This window comes from Hirundo rustica, chromosome 4 (assembly GCF_015227805.2).
Source record: "Hirundo rustica isolate bHirRus1 chromosome 4, bHirRus1.pri.v3, whole genome shotgun sequence".
Taxonomy (NCBI): domain Eukaryota; kingdom Metazoa; phylum Chordata; class Aves; order Passeriformes; family Hirundinidae; genus Hirundo; species Hirundo rustica.
In genome coordinates, this window is record NC_053453.1 from 30,523,216 (window position 1) to 30,547,383 (window position 24,168).

At 39.5% G+C, this 24,168-nt stretch overlaps 1 protein-coding gene across 1 annotated transcript in view; it reads right to left on the reverse strand.

Moving 5' to 3' along the window:
* The window catches only part of NELL2 (neural EGFL like 2), a 139,846-nt gene that overhangs the window by 110,970 nt on the left and 4,708 nt on the right, over positions 1-24,168 (reverse strand). The window contains exon 3 of the mRNA XM_040062577.2: positions 9,316-9,466. Within this exon, the coding sequence (XP_039918511.1) occupies positions 9,316-9,466 (151 nt within the window). The remainder of the gene's footprint in view (positions 1-9,315; positions 9,467-24,168) is intronic.

Here is a 24,168-nt window from a genome sequence, read left to right on the forward strand (position 1 = left end):
TTTGAAATGAGAAAACATGCATCAAAATGAAAAAGAAAATAACAGCCATTACGAGAATTATTTATTGTTTACTAATAATCTGTAGAGGCAGCAGCAAAACACAATTAGAAAAGCAAGTGAAATGACAGCCAAAGCAATACTGCTTTCAACTTCAACAAATGCCATGATGCTGAAACATAGAAGTGAAATGGAATAATTTCCACTCCATTTTTTACCGATTGCTGTGCTTGCTAGTCCCCCTTTCTACATTTGTTTAACTGCCTAGACTTACATGGCTGTCTCAGCCACACGAGTTTCAGGAGATAGGACAAAACTCAGCACTGACAAACACATACAGGTGAAAATGCAAAGTCTGCCCACAGTGAGGCTTCTTGTTCCATCTGTGAGGCTGGAATACTCGGGTGCGTGGTTTCCAAAGGTTTGGAAGCGTCTTTCAGAAAATATGCTAAGCATTAACAAACAGACCTGGATTTTAGAAATTCATGTCTGGTGACAAAACACTCTGTACTTCTCTGTACACTCAGGATTGCTTATCACTTCAGAGAAAAAGGAGGGTGCTTTTAACTCCTGAAGGATTTGCTCTCAAAGGAAAGAGTAACTGCATTGTACTGCAGTCTTCTAGCGAAGGATCTCATTACTGAAAAGCTTCAGGGGAACCTCATCAGCTGAGTCACCAGTTCCCTGTCCACATCAGCCTAGCCCAGCCCACTCACTGCAGGGAGAGCAGCAGCCAAAGATATCCCATTTTAAACATCACTGATGCTTCTCCCAGCAGTTCCAAGGTCTTCTATGCTGCAGAAGGCAAATGACTATTTGAGTGAAAAATAAGCCACAAGAAACCCAATGCAACAGCAGAACCGGCACGTCTTTCTAACATCTGTAATATCTGCAGTTGTTTAATCAATTCCAGCCCACTTGATTTTAGCCCCCCCCAAGAAAACCACACCCACCTTGGGTTAAATTTGGATTTAACTTCACAAGAAGATGATATGTGCTTATGTTTTTTCTATGTTCAACATGCAGAGAAGAAAATGCCAACCTGGAAAAAAGGGTTCCTACATCTCTGTAGATCACTCTGTGCGTGCACAATCACTGCACAGGCCACAGCATCAGATCAGCTGCTCTGCTTGGAAACCTGCCAGACAGCAATCCTTAATGTACTAAGGACGAGCCTGTCTTTGTAAGAGGAAGAAATTTGTTTCAAATGCCCCAGAGCAATCTGAGACAGAAAACAGTGATGTTTGCTCTGCTGCTCAGCACTGATCTATTGTAACTTCTAGGTAAGTGTTGGGAGTCAGGAGATCTGCTCAGCTGTGGAGCTCTAATGACAATCCTGGCAAAGGACATGTGGTCACACCAGCCTAGGCAGGACCTGCTCTTTGGGAGGTGACAGACTAGCACGAGCGAGACTGTGGAAGTAAAAGTCAGGACGTACAGCAAAAAATTAGAGATTAGGAGGTGAAACACCAGATGGTCCCAGTGCACACAGCAGCAGTCTTTGAGAAGAGGGAGGTATGGCCATTCCAGCTAACAGGCAGTGTTGGCAACGCCAGGTCTTTGATGGCTCACTTGTTCATTTGGCATCGTTTCTCATACAACAAATGCACATATTTACTCCAGGCAACTAATAATTTCAACTTCAATTATGTAGACAAGTATTTCAGAGGATAAAGGCAAAATATCATGTCTGCTGCTTATGAAGTTATTACAGGGTGGTGGAGTTTTTAAAATTTTTCTTACTCACATTTCTAGGTATAATGCTAAAATATTTCTTCATAGCTCTTTGATCTACACTGAAAAAAAAAGGTAATTCAAAATTAAAGAGCAATAGGTACTTAAGGAAAAAAATTAAAATCCTTATCTCCATTACTTATAAAAAAATCTTTATCTGAAGATTTTTGCTATCAAAGTTCTTTTTATTTTTTACGTTTAATAACATAAAACATTTTTAAAAAGATCCTATTCAGTAGACCATATTCATTGAACAATAGCAACAAGCAATCCTGCTTGGTGTAGATTATGAAGATATAAAAGCAACTCGTGCAGCACCACTACCACATTCAGCAATGCGTTATTGGATATTTTCCATGGTATCATGACTGGGTGGTCAGGAGCATGAGCTTTATTTTTCTGTGTTTCAGAACACTTAGTGTTGGTTCCAAATTAAGTGTTCTGAAATATTAACGATGAGTTTTTATTGCTTGGTGCATCCCCTAGAACAACATGGCATCAAAATATCCCCAGATAGATTATAATTTTTTCAACCTAAACAATTTTATAATTATATGAAAAGTCAAGTAGATTTTGCCTGTAAGACTCTAGTTCCCATCGCTCACTTACACTACTACTTGATCATATTGGTTTTGTCTTTTTCCATCTAGAGCTCTATCTAGGTAAGAGAAGACTAGCATTTTAATCAGGGAATTATTAATTAGAATTGGTCTTCGTTTTTCTGGATAAGTTGTAGCCCTTAGTGCAAGTGCACAATGGGCAGGAAAGCCACCAATTCCATTTCTGTCCCTTCCTTTTGCTGAATACAATTTTAAAGCCAGACTGTAATCTTCTGACTTATGGTATGTTTTGTTCAAAAACGTTGATCCATTCATTAAAACCAAGTCTTTTGACAGAAGCAAACATTCTCGCAGCAAAGCTTGTGGGTACTAGGATGACATGCTTGCTAAAATGGGGGAGAGAGAGAGCACGCAAATATAAGATTCTCTGGAAGACTTTCTCAAATATCTTTAATGCCATGATTATTACCTATATGAAAGCAGAGATCCCAGCGGAAGAGAGCTCAAAAATTAGAAGACGGTATCACCCATATCAACACAGAGGGTATAAACAGCAGGACAGCAAAACCATCCTCTCAAATTTATATTATAAAACTGGTGCTCCACTCCAACTCACATTCATCTTGGTGATCTCTCACTTTTTCCCTGAAACTGGTGGGCTTTTCCACACTGACTGCTGGGAACAGACCTGGACCAATGCTGCTTCACAGACTGCCCTGACATCATCTGCAAGGGTACTAACTGCAGGAGACAAAAGCATGCCAAGGAAGATGCTAACAATTATGCAAAATGGACAACAGCAGGCAGTGCTCCAGCCTGAGCACTGTTTGGTTTATTAGCAAGCCCTTGCCAGGCACTGCCAACAAACCTGCATCACCCCTGCAGCAAGTGGAAAAAAAAAAGACCCAAAAAAACCCCAAAAACCCCGAGAATGATATTCCTCAGGGCACCTGTCTCAGGGAAAAAAAAAAAAAAACCAAATTCAAGTTCCTGCTCCAAATCAGGCAGAGTAGAAATTAACTGTGTGAGGATAATACCTGTGAAGCACCCCAGCCAGACACATAGTGATCATTCTAGCATTTACATCTCTGTCATTTATTTTCTTCCACCACAAAAACACTCAGCCTTAGCTTTGTTTCACCACAGCACTGCTCCTTTCATTGGATAACTATGGAGGAGGAAGGTGCATTCATGATGTGCTCAGGTGATGGAGCCCAGTGCTGGGACATGCATCCTTGTCAGGATGTTCACAGGAGAGAACAGCCAGGCAAGAAATAACTGGCACAGCAGAGAGAATCATCCACACACATTCACGTGCACAATCTACTACTGCACAGCTTCTTCCCAGACAGAAAGAAGCCATAGCACAAGGTAGCAGTTAAGAAAGTGAGGTTGCAATACCCTGATGTGGAAGTGGAGGTTAGGAAACAAACATGTGAGGCTGTTCAAATCCTTTCCATCACTGTACCACTCAGCATCTGTACCCGATTCAAACTAATAAAGCAGGTGGGGAAAAAAACATGCATCAGTAAGATACTGTTCTTATCAACTCCTTGCAGCCCCTCATCTGATTTCAGTGGGACTGAAAGCCTTTGAAGTCAAGACCTTGCCTCTCACCTGAGAGATCTCTTCGCTTACATCACAAAATTTGAGGTCAACCAAATCAGGGAGGCAAAATCTTGCTTTACCCCCACTGCAGTCTACATAGCTTCTGCTGCGTTTAGTCCTGTGATCCAAGAGCAAGGCAAGACTTGCCTTGTCATCAGCAGTAACATTGGATGGGCTGGAATATCTTGCTCTTGTGATGTTAGCCTTTCCACAACCAGCCCAGTTAGCCTTTCCACAACACTTATGGGAGCATAGAACGAGCCAGAAGCAGGAACTGAGGTCTCATCAAGCTCTTCAAAGCACTCCATGGAAAGCTATTCTTGCAAAAGGTGTTGGCTTGGTCTTGGAAAAATTCAACTCTAATATTACAGTGCATTGCCCATGTCATTCCTATTTGAGCTGGGGATATGAAATCAAATTTCCAAATTAAGAAATAATTTTGAAACACTAGTTCTTGTCTTTTGGCACTTGCTCTCATTCCTCATCTCTCTCACTATCTCCATTTTTCAATATATTTATTTTCATTTTGTGCACACTAACACATAGTCCCAGGAATATCAATCTTGCCTGCTTGAGGCTTCCTCTTCCACTAAAAAAATCAACACGGGAAGAACTTTCTCAACTCAAACACTGTAAAAACAAATGGCATAAACCATGCCTCTCATTCCCTTTTCTTGACAAAGTTTCTCCAAGGAGAGCAAGAGGACTGCAAATACAATGAACAATTTTCTTGTAGATGTATTAGTAAGAAAAAGGCAGTTTCAACATAACTGTTTGCATTTCCTACCCCAATACAGATTTCTTTGTTATTTGTTTGCTCATAGAAAACCTCATAAGCAACATCAGAAGAATTTTAAAAAAAAGCTATCAAAACTCACATTTCAGCTACTTCAGTGCGGGTTTTCTACATCATAGGAAGGAACAAATCTTCTGTCTCTTATTCAAGAAGGCCTGTCACTAGTCTCAATTCAATAGGTTCCAGGTGCATATAAGCATTCTGTAGGATGTTCTCAAACAGTTCACCCTGGATTAACTAGCACAGTAATGATTTACCCTGGAAAGGCTGGCCTCACTTGACTTCACAAAAGTTAAATAGTACGGTGTATGAACTACAGGAACTTACATCCTACTGCCTTTTTTTTTTTTTTTGTCACAGAGAATAAACTAAACTGAAGAAAAAAACCTCAAATCCAAGCAGAAATGACATGGTGTCAATCAACTTTATGATAACTATTACAGTCATCACTTAAAGAAACAGGTCATTTCTAACACCATGAAGGCATTAAACAGAGTGTAACACAAAACAGCTGCTTTACAAATATTTCCATCCAATCCCATACTCAGGGATAGACGTTAAATCTCCTAAACCAACACAAACAAGGAACTTTTTTCTTTCAGGATAAGGAGCCTGGTCAAGCTGTCAGTGCCTACACAGAGAATCCTTAGTCCCACAGAATCCTCTCATTCACTGAAAAAGCAGTGAATGAATGAATATACCTTTTTTTGACACCTTTGATGAAACATGCAAACTGCATCAAAAGAATAGAAGACTGACACCAGACAAGTTTAAAATCACTAGAGGAATTCAAAAGCAATTGACTGTCATGAACAAATTCCAGAGGGTTCATAATTATTATCAGACCAGTAAGAAACAGAAACCAAGATTTAATACCAAAAAACCAAAATACAGAACACTACAACCCTCCGCTCTTCCAAAAAAGAACATCATGGATGTTCTAGAAAGAAGAAATAAGCTACTACCTCTTTTGGCAGCCTTATACAGCTTTAATGTTTAAAAATTAATCCCATATTACCTAACATTTGCTCTGCAATTATTGGCTTAAGTGGTTAATATTGGCTTAAGTGGTAAATACTGAAAGCTTTTCTCAGTATAAGAATTTTGCAGCAGATTTTGTGCTGTCAGAGAGGACACTTCACACTGCAGTCCAGAAATACTGACAGTCATACATCAAAAGCAGGGAACGTACAGTTCCACCTCTATTTTAATACAATGGTCAAATGAGAGAACAAAATTCATGCATCAGGAATTCACCTCTGGCAACTTATCTCCTTGCAGCATAAATCAGTACAAGAGAAAATGTCACCGATAAGTTCCTCCTACATACTGAAAGAGGATTGAAACTATTGTACAGTACAGCCCATTTGATAGCAGATAATCACAAGACACCAGCTGCTGTGAAAACAAATGCTAAGGAAGTAGAAATTGAATAAGTTACTAGAGATACGAATTAACTGTAGGAAATGCCTGTCCATAATATACCATTGATTTCAGTTCTCTGTTTCAGGATATAAAAAGCACTAGCCAAAGGAAATAATCTTTAAACTACAACCCAGCAGTTTCATCCTTTAAGGCTGTAATAAGCAGTATCTCAAGAGATATGAATGTAAAATTAGTTACATAAAGCCATCTAACCACAAAAGGAGGAAAAGGCATTTTTATCATCAACTCCTCTGTTGATGATTAAATGAAAATATATGATGGAATAGCAAGACCAAACATATTACAACCCCATCACAGAGTAAAATCATCTCACTGCTCACTCTTCCATCAAGAAGAAGATGAGACAGATTCAGAAGCAAGGAGGACACTACAGCTTAAACTGAGAGATGAAACACAGAGTTTTGCTGATCAATGTGAAACAGTGTTTCTACTCAGACTTAAGGTATCCCTTCATTAACACAATTAAAAATATTTACTTCGTTGCCACAAAGTACAACACATTTTAGACAGGGCACTGTCTGTGGTCATGGTAAAGCCCTGAAGTTAAGAAGACATTTATAACTTCTATTTTTCAGATATATGCCATATAAATTTGCTATATGTAAAAGATGTGTTCAGCTGCTTGAAATTCATCTGACCAATTACTGATGTGTAGTTTGAATTCCCTGACATCACAAGAATTTTTTCTGTAATTATCACCTCCACACTGTGCCCAAAACTGAACTCCTTGGCTGCTCTAATCAGTGAGGAAAAAGCAATGTCTGTGGAAATGTATGGGCAAGTTAGGGAAGGACAGCTACAGGAATTGTTTCAGATTCTTTCGCTTTAAGATTAATTTTAAAATATTTTAATACATTAAATACTAGAGAATTGCATAATCATTGTAAGAGGAGAAGTCAGCTTTGATACTCACTTAGGAAAAGAAAAAAGCATTAAAGTGAGTATGAAAAGATTACTATATTTTCAGTAGATCATTTTGAGAGCATTTTTTTGTGGTGACAGCAATAGCCCAGCCTCAGCAAATGCCCAAGCCTGAGACTTACATGGAGAACTTCCGTACCTCTCTGATAGCCCAAGCACAGCATTCAACACATGACACTAGAAGGGAAACTTTGTGAGACCAGCCCTGTCAAATTCTTAAGACCCAAAGCCTTAAATAGTTGCATGACCATGTCTCAGTGGAAGTATTCATTTTTGATGATTCTCAAAAGGGAGCCAGCAAAAAGGAACAAAAACAACTACATAAAACTAGACAACACAGAGTGAATCAGCAAACTGAATCACATAAATGATTTTAAGTTTGTTTACAAAACTGTAAATTTAAAAAACCCCTACAATTCAGGAAATTAACATAAACTCACATATTTGCACCAATGACCCTAGACCCATGTAAAGAGAGGATGAGTTTTTACTCTATTTCCAAAAACACGAATTACAAATAAACGCACCTTTTCCCACTTTTTAAACATTTTTATTTTCTTGTACCATAGAAAAGGTTTTACCCTAGAACCATTAGCTGCCATGAAAGCTCTGTAAAATAAAGCACATGAAAAGGTACTTGTTAATTACATCTTTCAGTTACTGCCACCTTCAGCCTTCCTCACCACCATTCAGCTCCTCATTGCAGAAACATAAGAGCTAGTACTGACCTCTGTAAATTAAGAATATAGCTGCAAGGCAGCAGTTCAATGCTAGTAAAATTTTTTCTTCACACCAGTGTGATAAAAGGCTAAAGCTAGTGCAAAGGAGTGGAGTCAGATCTGGCATAGCTGCTTTTCTTACTAACTATGATGATGACTGTGACAGAGACTTCACAAGAAGTTGTTTAAGAACTTTAGACGACTGTCACAGCCAAGTCCCTGGTCAGAGGTGGGCAAAGTCAGAGATGGAGATCCAGTGCTGAAGAAGGAGCTATTTAATACAAACCATCCAAATGCTTCCTTTTAACATCTACTTTCTCTTGCCTTTATCGTCATTCACCATAAAAGAACATGCAGTATTACCCACACCTAGGTCAGCCCTCATTTTAGCACAGTTAAACTGAACAAACACTACTCTGGCACACAGACATCTTTCCTAGCACAGAAGAGACCTGAATGTGTTTATTAAAAGCCTAAGGGCACACCTAATGCCACCCAGGAGACATTCAACTGCCCCTCTACAAGTTTGAAAATCCTTTTATAAACTTGGCATAATGATCCTTGGGAAGGTTCTCCTTCTTGTTTGTTTTGTGGTTTGTGTTTTGGTTGGTCTTTTTGTTTGTTTTTATCAAACAGCTAAATTGCAGAAGATGGGGCCTCTGAGAAACAAAACTTGAAAAAAGAAATTGACTTGGAGCATCTTCCAGCACAAAATAATTGTCACTCTGCTTGCTAATGAAAACTTGTACACTAATGTAAAAGAAACAGACATTTTGCTGTGCTTGAACATGTCTTTTTTTGTTGTTCTTATTTTGTAGTTAGACTGTCAAGAAATAATTATGGGACTGTACACAAGAAAATAAAAATAACTAGGAACCTAAAGCAGACCTCTACTGTTTCTCGTGCTAATAACTGTTTAGAAAGTGCACATTTGAAAACTCCTTTTTATTCTGTCAGAGAATCATAGGGCAGTTATCTTTAACAGCTATTACTCAAACAGATGTATAAAAAGTATCTTATTTCTCTAGCAGTCTTTATTATATCAAAAGGATAATCCTTAAATGCTATGTGTCATTCACTTTATTTTTTTAAGGCTGACAACATTTTGAGTAAAGTGCTCTGCTATTCATGGGAAGATGTAAACCCATAACTGGAGGCTTTTTTTTTTTTTTCTTTTTAAGACTGCTTGCATTTTTAAAAACAATGAAGAGGTGGACTTACAGAGCCAGGCTTTATCAATCAGTGTAGCAATAGTGACACAACAGTTTTTACACCAGCTGAGAATCTGGTCCTTGTGGTTATGAACAATAGAGAACTGGCTTTCCACGCCCTTGGTGGCAAGAGATATGTAAAGAAAAACCCCTCTTGCCCTTCCCTTGTGACTTTTTATGAATCTGCACAATGTGCCTATCCAAACACTATAAATATTTACAAATCATCTGCGACACAACAATTTTGCTCTACTTTATGCTCAATTTTTTAATGCATGGATTCATATACTTTCATTAGCCAGCACACAGGTATCAGTACTTACCTATGATCTAAATGGTGAATAGACAGAATGACCCCTGAATTCAAATGGGCTTGTTTTAAAGTCACAAGGATTGTGAATTCACATTTATTTCTTAACTTCTGAAAAAAGATTTCAGCTGTTTCTGGAGACGCCTTCACATTTCTTGAAGTATCTAAAATAAACATAAGAAGAAAAACACTCAGTATAAAATCTTGTGTTACTTTACACCCTCATGCAAAATAACAGGCTGTTTCTGAGAGATTTGTTCTCTCATTTGACCATTGTATTAAAATTGAACCCACAGGCAAAAGCAGGGACCAAAGCATTTAAAGCATTCATTTTGCATGCAATGGGAGCCATTTCAGTGGAAGAAAACACATTTTCTAAGACACCTATTCTGCTCTGGGGAGGGTTAGTCTTTTGATCCAGGGTCATAACTCTCACTTTCTTCAGGGATGGATAGATGGCACCTTTAATATCTCATCCAAAGTTTGGGCTCACTAGCAGTGAAGCACAATGACAACACTAGACACAAGCCTAAACCCTGACACATGACCTGAGCAACTTTTTAATGACTTCTGAAAGATGTTATGCCTAATAGCAGAAATACATAAATAAATAATTTTTAAAAAACCCTACTCAGCTTTAAATAATAGTTTAAAAATTAAACAAATTTCAAAATATTTTATCACTAATTAATTCCTCTATACTCCAGTTGGGTGGTATTTTCCTGCTGATTCTTGCACAGGATCCCATGAACATTTGTTGGAGTAGTAGGCACACATATGATAAAGATTTTACTTTTAAAAACCCACACAAAGCCTGGAGTGATGCAATATTTCTGCTGAATTTCCACATAAAATGCATAGAAAATAAAAAAGGCCCAAGCCTAAAACCCCTAGAGAGATAACTTACAAAATAAGATATCAAATGCTAGAAAAATAATTCCCTATCTCCAGAATACATTATACCAGAAAAAAATTAATATACATTTTAATGCACAAAATCAATTCATTAGCATGTGTAATCAACTGTGTAAGAACTAAATCAATTCACAAGCTTCTTGTCACAGCAATTTGACCATTCTGCTCTACTTGGGGACACTAACTCAGGAACAGCAGTAGAAAGCTAACAGCAATAGAATTGGTGATTTTCTTTCAGCAGCAATGGAGCTGAGCTCTCAAGTACGCCACCCTCAGCTTACACCACTGCTCTTAAAACAGTTTTATTCTTTAAGTTGGACCTATGAAGATGCTGCTCTCCATTAAAAGAAATAGTTTGTTTTGGTTTGTGTATCAGGAATATTTTAATATCTGTTCAGGAAACGCAGCAACCTGTGCAACTGTGAAGTCCTAACCAAGCCCCTGAACAGTCTCACATCTGGCTGAATTTCATTTGTTTTACACAAAGGGGAACCCCCCTGCAAAAAAAAAAAAAGTTAATTTCTACCAAATTTCCATGATATTCTCATAAGCAACTGATGAAAGAAAGTATATGCTTAACAACTCTACCCTTAAAGAAGGCCAGCCTATACATTTATAACTATCCCCCCCCCCCCTTCTACAGGCCCTTTTATTCTAACTGGAGCTATTGGGATGCAAACACTGTGCTACAGATGGTCTGTGATTTAGCAAGGAAACAAATCCTTACCATCACATGGAGCTCTCCAGAGCCACCCCAGTCCTCATTGCTGCAGGAGAGGCAGGGGAAACACAGAGCTGCCACAGCACCCACAAACCAGGAATAATTTATGAGGTCTCATCATGTCACCCAGGATGATTACCTGATGACTAAACTGGGTGAGAATTTTCCATCCTTTATTCTATAAAACCTTATCTGGGTACCCTATAATCATTCACTGTGGCCTCAGATAACCTTCTTGTACACAGACAATAGCATCAAGACCTGATTGCATCATGCTGGCAGCCTACAAACTAAGATTAGCATCACATTAAATGCTGGAGTGTTACATTCCCAAAACACATGGCCATTCAGTTTTGGTACTACAAATAGGTCAGATCATACTTGCTGCTCAAAAAAGCCACACAGCCTTTCAAATTATTACTACTCTTACGAAGCACAACACTCTTTGCTCAGGGCAGACACCAGGTGGATTTCTTAAAAGCAGGATGACTGAAAGGTCCTTGATCTGTCAGTTCCATTCTTTTCACACTAACACAAGAGTGCAAATCCCTCCTTCCAATTGCCTCCAAACACTAGCAGTAGGTGCTTGATAGATCACCAGCTGTGCTCAATAAATATTGCTTCAGGGTTCTTCTTGATATTTGGCTCCTAGTAATCAGCCTAAGACCCAACAAAAATACTTCACTGGAACTGGGCTTCTTCTATAATAGCTTGGAAAAATCAAACTGGTATATCTCAGAAAATAATTTGCAGTTTCTCAATAGCTACATAAAAACCTCATACTGTGAACATTTATAATATACAAAACCAAAGGCATAAATCTTTTTAACTTGGAGGGCAAAAATAAGGAGAGAATTATTAGTTTGAATGAGAAATTTATCTTTAACCATGATACATATATTTTGGGTTTATATTCCTAGAATATTGCATGTGTTCGATTTGACTACACCATCACGATTCACAAAGCCATAGTGTCATCACTCCATCTTTAACGTATAGAAACAGGAAAGTGACAATTAAAGAAATAAAAATCTAAACTCAAAGCATGTTTCACTCCTTGTTCAGGCTAGATCTTTTAAGATCTAACATTGCAAAGCAGCCTGAAAGCCCAGTGAAGAAAACCACTGACCATAAGACCTGCAGGAACTCAGCCCTCCAGAAGACAAGCTTGGCAGCTGCTGTGCTCCCAAAGAGCCCTCACTATCAGGACACACTTTCCCCTCTCAGAGACAATCTGCAGCAAACACCAACATCACACCAGTGTTTCCTGGAGGTGCCAAGAGCACACATTGTCATTTCAGTCACGCTCATGAGATAACAGTTACTGCACTTTAACAAAGACAGCAAGGACTGTCACCAGGACTCACTCCACAAGTTCAAAGGACTTCTACCAGCCCAAATGGGTATTGCAGAAAGAAGCAATTTTACCATTTGTGGTTACCAGGCTTTAACCGCTCTCATCGCCCCTGTGGTGACAACTGCATTCATAAAACATATGAGGAACTATTACAGATTACAGGCAACCGCTCCAGTCAACTAGTCCAGCTGTCTGTCCTCACAAAAAAAAAAAAAAAAAAAAAAAAAAAAAAAAAAAAAAAAAAAGTGTTGGAAGCAGCCACAAACAAGTTATGGGAGGTAAAGGGAAAATTTCCATACACAGCACCAGCAGCATACTAAATCACACAGTCGAAAGACTTAGGACCAGCCATTCACTACCATTCATTTCCAGTCCACAATCAAAGAACACAGTTATTAAATGGAATGCATAATTTTCCTAGCAAAGGGTGCGCTCTCAAATTTTTGAAGAGAATCTAAAACTAAACATACAGTATGAACTGAATCATAAAACAAATTCCTGTAGAATAGACTTTGAAGGAGGCATTCTAACTAATTGAGCTCCAGTTTTTTTCATGTGCACATAATCAGCTTTTAATAGCAGCATCTATAAGTCAATTCTGCATCTGACTGTAGCTCTGCTGAACTATCCAAATTAAATTCTAGTGGTTTGTGAGAAGGAGGGCTAAAGGCTAAAATGAGGCTGAAAAATATAATTGCCTCAATTTTGTTTCAATTTCCTACACTAGGAGGGATGCGTGTCACAATGTTCACATCCTATCACCTTCCCATATTCAAGTTTTTAGTTAATATTTTCAAAACTAGTGATTTCACACAGCTTTCAAAGGGCAACAGTTTACTTTATATGGTTCTTTTATTTAGGTAACAAATATAAACTAAGCTGCACCCAGCCAATGGGGCAGCATCCAAAAGCAGAATCTTTACAAGGCTGACGGAGTACAGCAGGATTTTAAGCGGAGCACAGTGCATTCAAATTCAGGAGTTGCATTCCTGTAATGAAAAATTAAGATATAAAGAAGTAAAACAACCTTTATTAGACCAAAGCCTTGCTAGACATGATATGCATTAAATCCTTCAGTAGAAAGGCTGGTTGTTTTGTTATTTAAACTGATATATAAGATCAGCTCATAAAACATTTTGAGCTACTTTACCCATAAATTTTTCTATTCCCTTCTCAAAGATTCCCAGTTGTTTCAAAGAGAACAGCAAAAAAGGCAGCAGTAGTTTTGCAAATCCACATGAACCGGAGTTGGATTCTCCAAGGCTGTAGGAAGGAGCTCTGCAAGAGTCAGGGGGAAGGTGTTGCAGGTCTACCTGAAGTTTAAAAGACTACAAGATACAGGGTAAACACTAACCCTGTAATAGTCCCACTGGGGCTGCTCCCAAAGGGTGTGCTTAAACTACAGGCCCAGGAGCACTGCCCAGTTCCCAAGCCTGAGTGAACTCTAGGAGTGTCATCAAAACATATGTCAGGATCCAACCAGGTATATCCCGACCTCTATGCACCCAAGAGTGCCCCATAAACTGGATCCAACCTGGTCTCCCCAGAACCAACCTCACAAATGCCAGGAACAAGGACTCTAGAAATTAATTTCCCAAGGGGCATGATGAAGATCTTGGGATACCCCACAGATGGTTTAGGGACATAGCCCATAAACTGCCCTTGCAGTTTTTGACACCCCCATGGTGTGGTGTGTCTGCCTCCTTGTTTCCACTAAAGAAATGCTTCAGCAAGGATGCATGCAGATAGAAATACAGCAGACAAGAAGGAGAAGAGGGCAAAACGCTCTTCAGCTGAAACTAAACAATCGAAACAAAAACTGACTTGAAGCCAAATCATTAAATCAAATAAAAACAAGGGGGGGGGAATGTCACAGTTTGTTCTTGCAGCATTTGGGGAGGTTCCAACTGCCTTTGCTTTGCAGCTTCCTCTGTTCTGAATGTCAGCTACCGCTTTGGTGTGTCATCCAGCAAGGGCTTTCCTCCAGCTCAAACCATATGCAAAGTCCCACAAGTTGCAAAGGACTGACACAAAAGACTAGAAGACCTGTTTCTGAACACATTTTTCCCCAATTATATTGGCTATTCATATTATATCTTTAAAAAACGGTAATCATACCACTTCTGGCCAAAACTCTGGCTCACCTATCTGATACATACATTGATGTTTAAAGTCATTTTGGCACAGCTGAGAACACAAATCCACTGCGGGACAAGAGGAGGAAAGGTACTCCTTCCTCCCTGAGAGCCTGGACAGCTAGGCTTGAATCAGGCCAACTAGAATAGACCTTGCAAATCCACGACTGTCTGTGGAAAAAGACAGCTGTAATATAATACATATTCGCTGTGAACTGACAATAACACCACTGAAATCTGCCTAGAAGCATTCTGCAAGAGATGACACAAAACAAGTTTGGGGGTGATTACACTAGTGGCTGGGTTAAGCCTCTGAGCTCATATACCAACCAGCTGCTTCTAGAAACCGAGGCAAGTCGATATGACTGAGCCGTTCTGCAATGGATTCGGTACCACGACTCTCTCAATCTCAGTCTTTACCTACCAGAGCACAATGCTAAGACACTTGGAAATCTTTCATCTTTCCTTGGGCCGTTGGCCCTTCAGCAAAGAGGGAATTTGCACCAGGATTACAAGTGGGAATAATTTCCTGTAATGTAAAGCAGCCCAGCTGCACCACAAAAAGTCAGGCGTGTTCTTCAAAAAGTGTCTGGTTCATGAACAAGGATTTCATGACTTTTGGACTCAGTAGACAAAAAAAGTAAATAAATGATAAATAGTTATAGTAAAGGTTTTAGTGACTGTATCTGCAATAGCATATTTCCAGCAATTTTTCAAAGCTTTTGCAAATGACAGGGTAAGAAACCTAATGGCAGGCAAACCTGAACAACTCCAGATTAGAAGTCTGGATTTTCAGCCCAGGAGGCAGAAGCAGCTGATTTACTAGAAAACAATACAGATCCTGCCACACTAGATTGTTGCTAAAACAACTCCTACCAAACTGCCACAGAAAATGAGAATGTGCTCTCCTGAACATTTCTGAAAGGAATTTTAGAAATGCATAGATCAACACAGGGAAGCACCACACAAAGTTCTATCAGGAATTTTTAAAGGCATACATGATGCAGAAAACTTCTGTTCCTTGTACACCAGAAATACTATCCCTTTCAGAGAAACTGTCATCATGCTAGATACTATCACCAGGAGAGAGGGTGCTACCCAGTGGGGACCTATTACATGACAGCATTAATAATGAAGATAAAAGGCTTCTGCTCTTGACACTGAAGTTCCACTCCTAGGAAATTAAAATGTGTGCTGCGTGGTATGCTCTGCACCACATATTTATTATTGTAATGCTTTCTGGTGATGTGTGGTTCCAGATTATCAATTATATGATGCAATCCCTTTTTGGATTACCATTTTTTCTAGCCTATACTCCAACACTATTCTTAAATCCTTTTTAAGTTTTGAAGATGCTTTGTGCTCCCTCATAGGTAGAATCATGTGCTGCTACTGAGAATTATGTTGTTTAGGTTTTTCACAGCCAGTACTTCTATAAAACCTATGTTTGAACAAGGATACCGATGTAGCACAGAGTGGGATTTCTTTCATTTCTTCATTTTGATTGAGGTTCCAGCTGTATTTAAAAGGTTACAGCTACTATAGCTTTATAAATATATATGTATATATAAGCATGAACTCCCTTTAGGCAGCACAAAACAGCTTTCTAGAAGCTGCTTTGAGAACACCTTGAAACCTGCGGAGAAAATCAAGCCTGCCTAGTTTTCCTTGCAGCTGTCATCTGTGGCATGTGCACCTAGCTATGCTTGGTTGCATACTGTCACATGAGCACTTTGTGTCAAACTGACCTAACAACAAACAAAAATATCACACCAAGAAACGCTGTTAACACAGGGACACTGAAGAGCAGAAGAAAAACAATGCATTGTCTTCCAGCCCTACTAGTACTGTAATAAGGGCATGACACATGAAAACTGCTAAAAGACTGATTTTATTTTCAGTCCCTCATCGTATAACATAGCCAGGATTTTAACAGTTATTCAATTCAAGGCAAAGGGGGAGGACAGGAGGAGGAGTAGGTAGCGTTGCCAGCCTTTTCCAAATGAAAAGGCAGGCTACCAAAGGTAAACAAAGCCTAATCAATTAAAAACAAAGTACAAACTTAATGGCAATAATAAATCATGCAAGCAGATTATGCTAGGTGTAGATCAAGCTGCATTACATGCTCTACCCTTCTCTCTGAAGAGAAGAGAACTCCAATTCTCAAATTTATCATATTCCAGTGGTGAACTATCATACAATGACAGACTGTATAAGATCAGCACCCACCATGGCACCTCTGAATTAGGATCATGCTTGGCACAGGCAATCCAATACCCTCTCAGCATCTCCCCCTCACTTAGCTCTCATCACTGTGCAAGTCCCAGAAAGACTTATTCATGCTCTCTGCTCAGTCATTCTCTCTCAAAACCTCCTGATGTTGTAACGAGTATGCTGCTCCTCAGGAGCTAACTCCTACAGCCTGTGTTTAACAGATTCATTTAGGCTGGAAAGGACCTCTTGAGATCATCTTGCCCAACTGTAACCATTTGTGAATGACCTAGAAGGCTTACCTTTTTTCTCCATGAGCAATCCGTTTCTCCCTCTTAGTAGTGATTTGGCTCTCTCATCCTAGTTTTCCTTCATCTCTGGCTTTCTAGGGTGTAACCATTTTTTGCTCACATTAGGGTTAACTGCCTCCAGCTAACCAAAACTATGTGTTAAGAATTTAAGTGCTGATTTCTTTTCACACAACTCAATGGTGAGCTTAAGAAAGCATTAATATGAGATCATTTTGCAGATGACCACAACCATGCAATCTGCATGAAAAATTAACTTCTGACACAAATAGCTCACAGTCACTGACACGGACAGAAGTGCCAGAAAACTCAAACCTGTATCCTAACAGTAAAAACAGAGCAGGGCAGGGGGAGGGATGCCACCACTGTAAAAAATTGTATCTGAACACAGACACATCCAACACCTCTGTCATTAGCCACAGGTCTCCAGCAGTAGACTGAGCAAACAGCAGCAGATGGGAGGAGAAGGCAGGAGACTGAACTGTAAATAGAATTGAAGCATTAGCAGAAACAGGAAGCGGCAGAGAGACCACACCTGAGGGTAGAAGAAGGACACCAATGCCAACAACCATATCAGCATACTTGGAAAAAATCTCTACTCACAGGATCTCTGTTTTGATGCCAGAAAACAGAAAGAATAGAAAGTTTTGAATTGGGAACATCAAAGAGGAGAGATATCAAGGAACACCATATACACAACTCAGCTGTTCAGACACAGAAAAGCAAAAGGATTTGTTTCTAAAGGTTCATTCCTTCAAAGAGCATATTCCACAATGCTCTTTCCTTCATACTCAGCAATAGCACCAAGCTGCTTCGAGGAGCTGCTCTGTTGAGTGCTTCAGTCATATTTTGCCAGGAATGGGAAGGCTGATTTCTTTGCTGCTGTTGGAAGTGCCCTGTCCCTGCACATTGTTGAATCATGCTGTTGATGAGGACACATTTTCAAGGACTCTGCCTCTTGTATAGAGGTGCCTGTTGCTTTTTGGGAAGGCTCACCTATACCACACGACAAGTGTTTACAGCTGGGGGGAAAGTGACCCTGAGCCTCCACTTAGATCCTTTAAGAGTCCATTTCTAGCTCCTATGCTTTTGCTCTTCCTCAAGAGCATGAAACTGTTCCATATTTATTTCTCTGAGGGCAGACAGGCAGAAAATACATGGAAGACTTGAACCAACCATTACCAGAGTTTTCAAGAAAGCTGGGAAAGACCAGAGTTCAGATTCCCCAGAAGCTCTTATTTAAGTCAGGTATTAGTGGAGTCCATGCTCCTGTGAATGCGGCCACTAGCCCTGATGAATCAGCTATAGGTTTAAGCTCATGCCCAATTTATAAGCTTGGATGAGTTAAAATTATAAAATGTTTCCAGGCTCTAATTTGCTCTCGTAAGCTTATTTTAGCCAGGCATCATCAAAATATATGTAAGTGCACCTAAGAACAAGTTCTGGGTGAATCCAAAGGTGCTTGTTTGATAATTCTGCACCAGGTGTTTGATGCTACTTTCTGTCTTTGAAAACCTCTCCTGATACTAGATCAATTTCACCAACACCCCTGCTCTCCAGGGTACAGACAGACTTAAAGGGTCATCCACCCACTACTTAGCCTATAACCTGAATAACTATATACAATGACTACAACGTAGCTAATGATTCCCAGATATTTTATTTCCTGCTACCTTCTAAAACAATCAAAAGATTTCCACCATTTCTTTTCAGCAGCTATTCCACAATCTAAATTAGTTCACTGTGAAAGTCTCCTTTTATCTTAAATCCTCTCCATTTGTAGTATCATGACATTACTCTTACCTCTAGCTCTTTGAATAATAAATAATTCCTTCATTTTAAACCTCTAGGAATCTTCTAATACTAGACACTTATCATACAACACTTTTGTCATTTCTTGGACAAGCTGTACATGCTCAAGTTTTTTCTAAAGCTTTCTTACTAAGCCAGTCCTTTTGTTACTGTATAATCAGGTTTGCTGGGGTTTTTTTTTCAGTCCCTGCAATTCATTGATATTTTCATGGAATGTAGAAACCCAGAGTGAATGCAATAACCCAGACGCAATTTTTAAAAAAACCCTCAACCTCCCAGTCTCTTACTCCCATATGCTTTCCATATGATAATGTGTATGGATTCTTAATAAGAGCAACACTGAACAGGGCACACAAGGTTTTGCTCAAGTCTACCCTCTTCCTTGAATGAGAGCTGAGCAAGTCTAGGGACTATCTCAAGTTCAAGGCATATTACTTAATGTTACAGAAAATCTTAAGAGTGCCTTTGGAACAGCTGGGGCACAATATGCAAATGAATGCTTAGGGAGCTATTAAAACACAGATTATTGACCTCAAAACCAGAAAAGATCCTCTGGAACCCTTCTGTATCATTACACAGTAGTATCTAGAGACTGATAGACTCCCAGATACAGTCAAGGCTGGTACATGTCATCTTCCCTTTTCAGATAAGCACTATGGATGTTACCACCATCTAATTATACTTAAATAAGCATTTATGCTGGGGAAATTGTATAAACATTGCTCTAACTCGACAATTGGAGGTTTTTTCTTATTATACTCCATGTTTGCTGAGAAGGAAATAGCCACTCAAACTCCACTAAAAGAGTTCTCAGTTATGGATCGCTAGCAATATTGATTGCAATGGCTCCCCTGGAAACATTACAGTCTATCACAGCCATGTTGGTGCTGCAGCAAATATGTTAATCTGCTAAAAGCCTTTTGAACATTGTGTCTTTGGAAGTCTCTTTCAGTCTACTGCTCCTTGGACCATGTCCATTGCTTTAGCACCTCGCAACAGCCCAGAGCTGCGAGCAGCAGCTCATGAGATGACTCAAGCTAAAAGTCAGTTTTCTAAGTTTGTGTGTCTCTGAAGTCATCAGCATCACACATATCCCCAAAAACAAAGCACACACCAAAAAAGAAATGCAAATAAAATTGTTACCCTGGTTTTTCTGAGTTTCTTTATTAGCCTTTTGATTTTCATAAACGGAGTCAGATCTTTTAGTTACTGTAGAATATTAGAGCAGTTTTTCTACCTTTCCCACAGAAGTAATATAAACAAATCCTTTGTTTTTCATTCTCTGTCCTTTGTTTGCATATTTCTAACCTGAAAACAATTGCAACTGACAATTCGTCTGGCCACTGAGGCTGAGGGGTGGAAACCCCAAAAAGCCAATCTTCTGCTAGACCCACAAATGTATAAAAAGTAAAAAAATAAACAAAGGGGCTGTCTTCTCTCCACTCTTTCAGCTGGGAGCTGGATCAGAAGAACTCTGCAAAAATCTCTTGTCTGCATGTGATTGCTTTGTGTGTCTCGGTGACATCAAATATTAACAAATAAGAAGAAAATTTTGCTGTAAAATTCTTCCATGCTGAAAATGGCTACAGAATTTTTTTTCCATCTGAAATTCCTAAGTGAACATTCATAATAGGCATTTATTGTGGAAAATATGTCCAGGGGAGAAAAAAAATAAATCAAAGTACCCTTTCTTATATTTCTCCTCAGGTTTTTCCAAGAGGAAATAATTTGGAAAATGCCAAGATGGAAAAAAATAGCATTTCTTAAACACTGAGACAAAATATAGAGGAATTTAAACAAAACAGACAGATAGAAGGGGGAAAAAAAAAAAAAAAAACAGTGAAAAATCTTTTTTCACTCCTTATTCAGCTGTAACTTAGCAGTACAGGTAGGAGAATACAGCTGCTCAGTGGATCTGCACCATGGCACAAAACTAAATGGGACGAAATATAGGGAAGAATCACTGCAAAGAAGTACAGTTTTCCATGACAACTATATAGAATTTCCAGCCCTTATCTAGTGGTTTTAAATAACTTATGAACTCAGTCCTGCACCTCCCTTAAGACTCAGTGGAAACTGTGAAGTTAACCATACCTGAAATTTTTTTTCCAAGGTAGCACCTGTATACCCTGGAGGATACAGACTAGAAGAACATAAGCCAGGGAGGAGGGGGAGAATAGAAAACCTATTCCCAACATCTTATAAGCAAAAAGTAGGGGAAAAACAGACATTGTGATTGATCTACAAGGGATATATAGGAAATGCTGCTGTCCTTTGTGACATCTCACAGGAGAATGAGCCATGCTGCAGTGGAGGAAGAAACCATAAAAAAACCAAACAAACAAAAACAAAAACAGGAAAAAAAAAAAAAAAAAACACCAGCAAGTCTCAGGCACACTTTGTGACTAAAGAACCATGCCACAGCAAAAGTAATTACATAAGGGTAGTGAGACCTCATTTTCCACCATCACTTCCTCTTGCTAATGCAATCCTCCCCCAGCAATATGGAAAGATGCATTTGACAGCTACCTAGAAGGGTCACTCTCCTCTCTCTCAGGGCTAATGTACTTTGTGTGCTGGGTTCTCTCTGGCATACAGGGCAGATGCTGTCCTGCTGTCAACATCACAGTTTTTAACTTCAGCCAACACCACTGGCCCCTGCCAGACGAGGCTGCCAGGGGAGCAGCCATCTGCACCCGCCTGCTCTTGATGGGGACACCAACATGGAGAGAAGCTCTTTGGCCTCACTCCTCCAACCATCAGGTCCCTTCTCCTGGCACCAGCCAGGGCTCTGCCCCACATCTCCACACTGACAGCATCTTAATGTCATAGTGTCACCTTTTCATGCCTGCGCTAGAGCTGTACATCATACTTATCTTCAGCTTTCCAACAAAAATGCCAGGTTGAGCCCTGAGACAATACAAGCCCCAATAAGAATTTTGTACTTGCAATATTCTAGAAGAGGCCCCATTGTGAGGCAGGAAGAATCAAATACATTTCTGTCTGCCATTAATCAGTATCAATTGTTTGGGGCATCAGCAAATGTATAAACAATACATGGTTATTTGCATTAACCTGAACAACCAGACACTCATTAAAAAAAAATCTTTGAGATTCATCCCAGAAGAAAACAGACCCCCCCAGGGACTTCAACTTATTGCAGGTATCAGATACAAGCCAGCTGTGAAAAGCACAGCCTCAAGTCCACAAGAACAGAGTTTACTGTGTTACAGTTTACACAACATGTCTTTAAATGGAGTCACACCCTTCTGATAAATAAATGCAGGTATTAATTCACTCCAAAGGCTAAAGTATCAGAGACTGGAAATCTTAGCTGTCCTACCAAGACCAGGCAAAGCCACCAAAGACATGCTGGAATTTAACAGTCTGAAAGGTGACAACAGCCCATATCAAGACACACGGAAAGAGATGCAAGTAAGAAAAAAACCCCAAAAAACAAAACAAAACAAAACAAACAAACAAAAAAAAGGAATATTTAATCTCTGAGATTATTACCTTTCCTTCCCCAGAACAAGCCCACTGCAGAAAATCAAAAGAAAACAAAAGACAACAAAATAGCACTTTGTGTAAAATACCTTTCCTTGGGAGGAAAAATGACAATTTTTAGAACTGAACTTAAAATAACTTTGTTGCTTAACACTCGTATTTCTGTGAGAGTAATGCCTCATACGCACTCTCACCAATAATATTTATTAGAAACTGTCAGCATAAAACAGTTGCAATCCCCAAATGCCACAGGCCAAGTTTTATGTGATTCCTTAACATTACTTTGTATCAACTGTGCACTAATGACTACATTCAGGGATTGCAAGCTTTTCTTCTCCCAGTTTCTGTATCTGCCATACATTAGGTTCCCATTTCCCAGCCTTACCCTCTACTGTACAATTACATGCATCAATCAGAAGCTTATGATATTTAAGTCTTTCTTCCATAACATCTTCCCCTTTTTTTACCGATAAACCAGCACAACCAGTTAGTAAGCAACACAATCTCCAGTTCTGGGCATATTCATAAATATTCAGTAGGGGTAAGTGCGTCATAGTTCTCCATGCATTAAAATTCATGGTTTAGGGTGGAAAATTGATGCAGGATCCTCACACCCTATCTCCTTTTTTGGGCGGAGCCTTCAAGCAGCAAACATTTCACAAACACCACCTCTTGCTACAACTACTCCTCCTTCCCAGAAGAGGTTGCTGAATATTAAGTTCTTCTGGAGCAAAGGAGCAGCTAGACACGTAAAAGCAGCCCAGCTTTTCAGGGCTCTCCTGCTCTCCTTCAGCACCCAGCCTGCCTCCCCAGCAACATGAATCACAATCCTGGCAGTGCCCTACCACAATGCTTACTGTTTGCACAGGTGCAGAGGGGACTTTAGAAAGTTCCAGAAGTGGAAGGCAGCAGAGGGAAAGCTTACGTTGTTATTCCAGATACACCAAACCCTTTCTCGCTACCACACTCTCATAGAGCAATTGCTTACATAGGTATTTCTAACATCAAAAAACATGCCAGTAACTACTGAAATTAATCTTTGATTAGAACTTTTGCTATCTACAGATAGGGAAAATGATAGAGGCCCCACATTTTGAGGATTCAGTGCTTCTGAGAGAAACCGGTTTACATACAAGACAAAAAAATGTTGCAGATAGGTATTCACTGTGCAGTCAGCTAAGCCAGTTGGCAACATTAAGATCCTCATTCCCAGCTGTCTGTTGCCACTCCTCTGGGAGATGGATACAGCTGGAGAAGGGATTTTATGGAACTCTCTAATCCATGTCACTGCAGTCAGCCAGGTTTGCTCCTGAAGCTGGCTGATTTTGCCACCACCAGACATGAGAACACTCATATAATCCCTTGCTTTTGAAGAGTTGTGGGGACACTAACCTCTAGCTTCTGGGCAGTGATGAGCAACTGGGAACAGCAATATTTTCAGCAGGCTCAGCTGGAACCTGGAGAAAGCATCTGTCCATATTTCCAATGACAGGTGGCAAGGAAAAGGCAGTGTGTGTGAAGTGCATAGGAAATGTAAATCCTATTTCTGTGACAAGAAATTTACTCACCTTTGCTTTTAAGGCTTTATTTTTATCTTCTTTATTTAGTAAATATCCAGAAATGACATCCTGAGACAAAATACAGTGAACTTTCCAAGTAGTAAGATAGAGTAATACTGTCGTGCTAGTGTTTTAAAATAACACACTCATGAGCCAGTCATGCAACAACAGGTAACATGTCACTTATACCAAGAAGCCTATTTTAGGTGTTTTTTTCTCCCAGCATTTTGTGCCAGCCAGCACCAATTCAAAGAACAGTACTGCTAAGTCCTTTCATTCATCCCACTGACAGATTAAATTATTTTCTGGTGGTTTATAGCACATCGTAATCCCCATCAAAA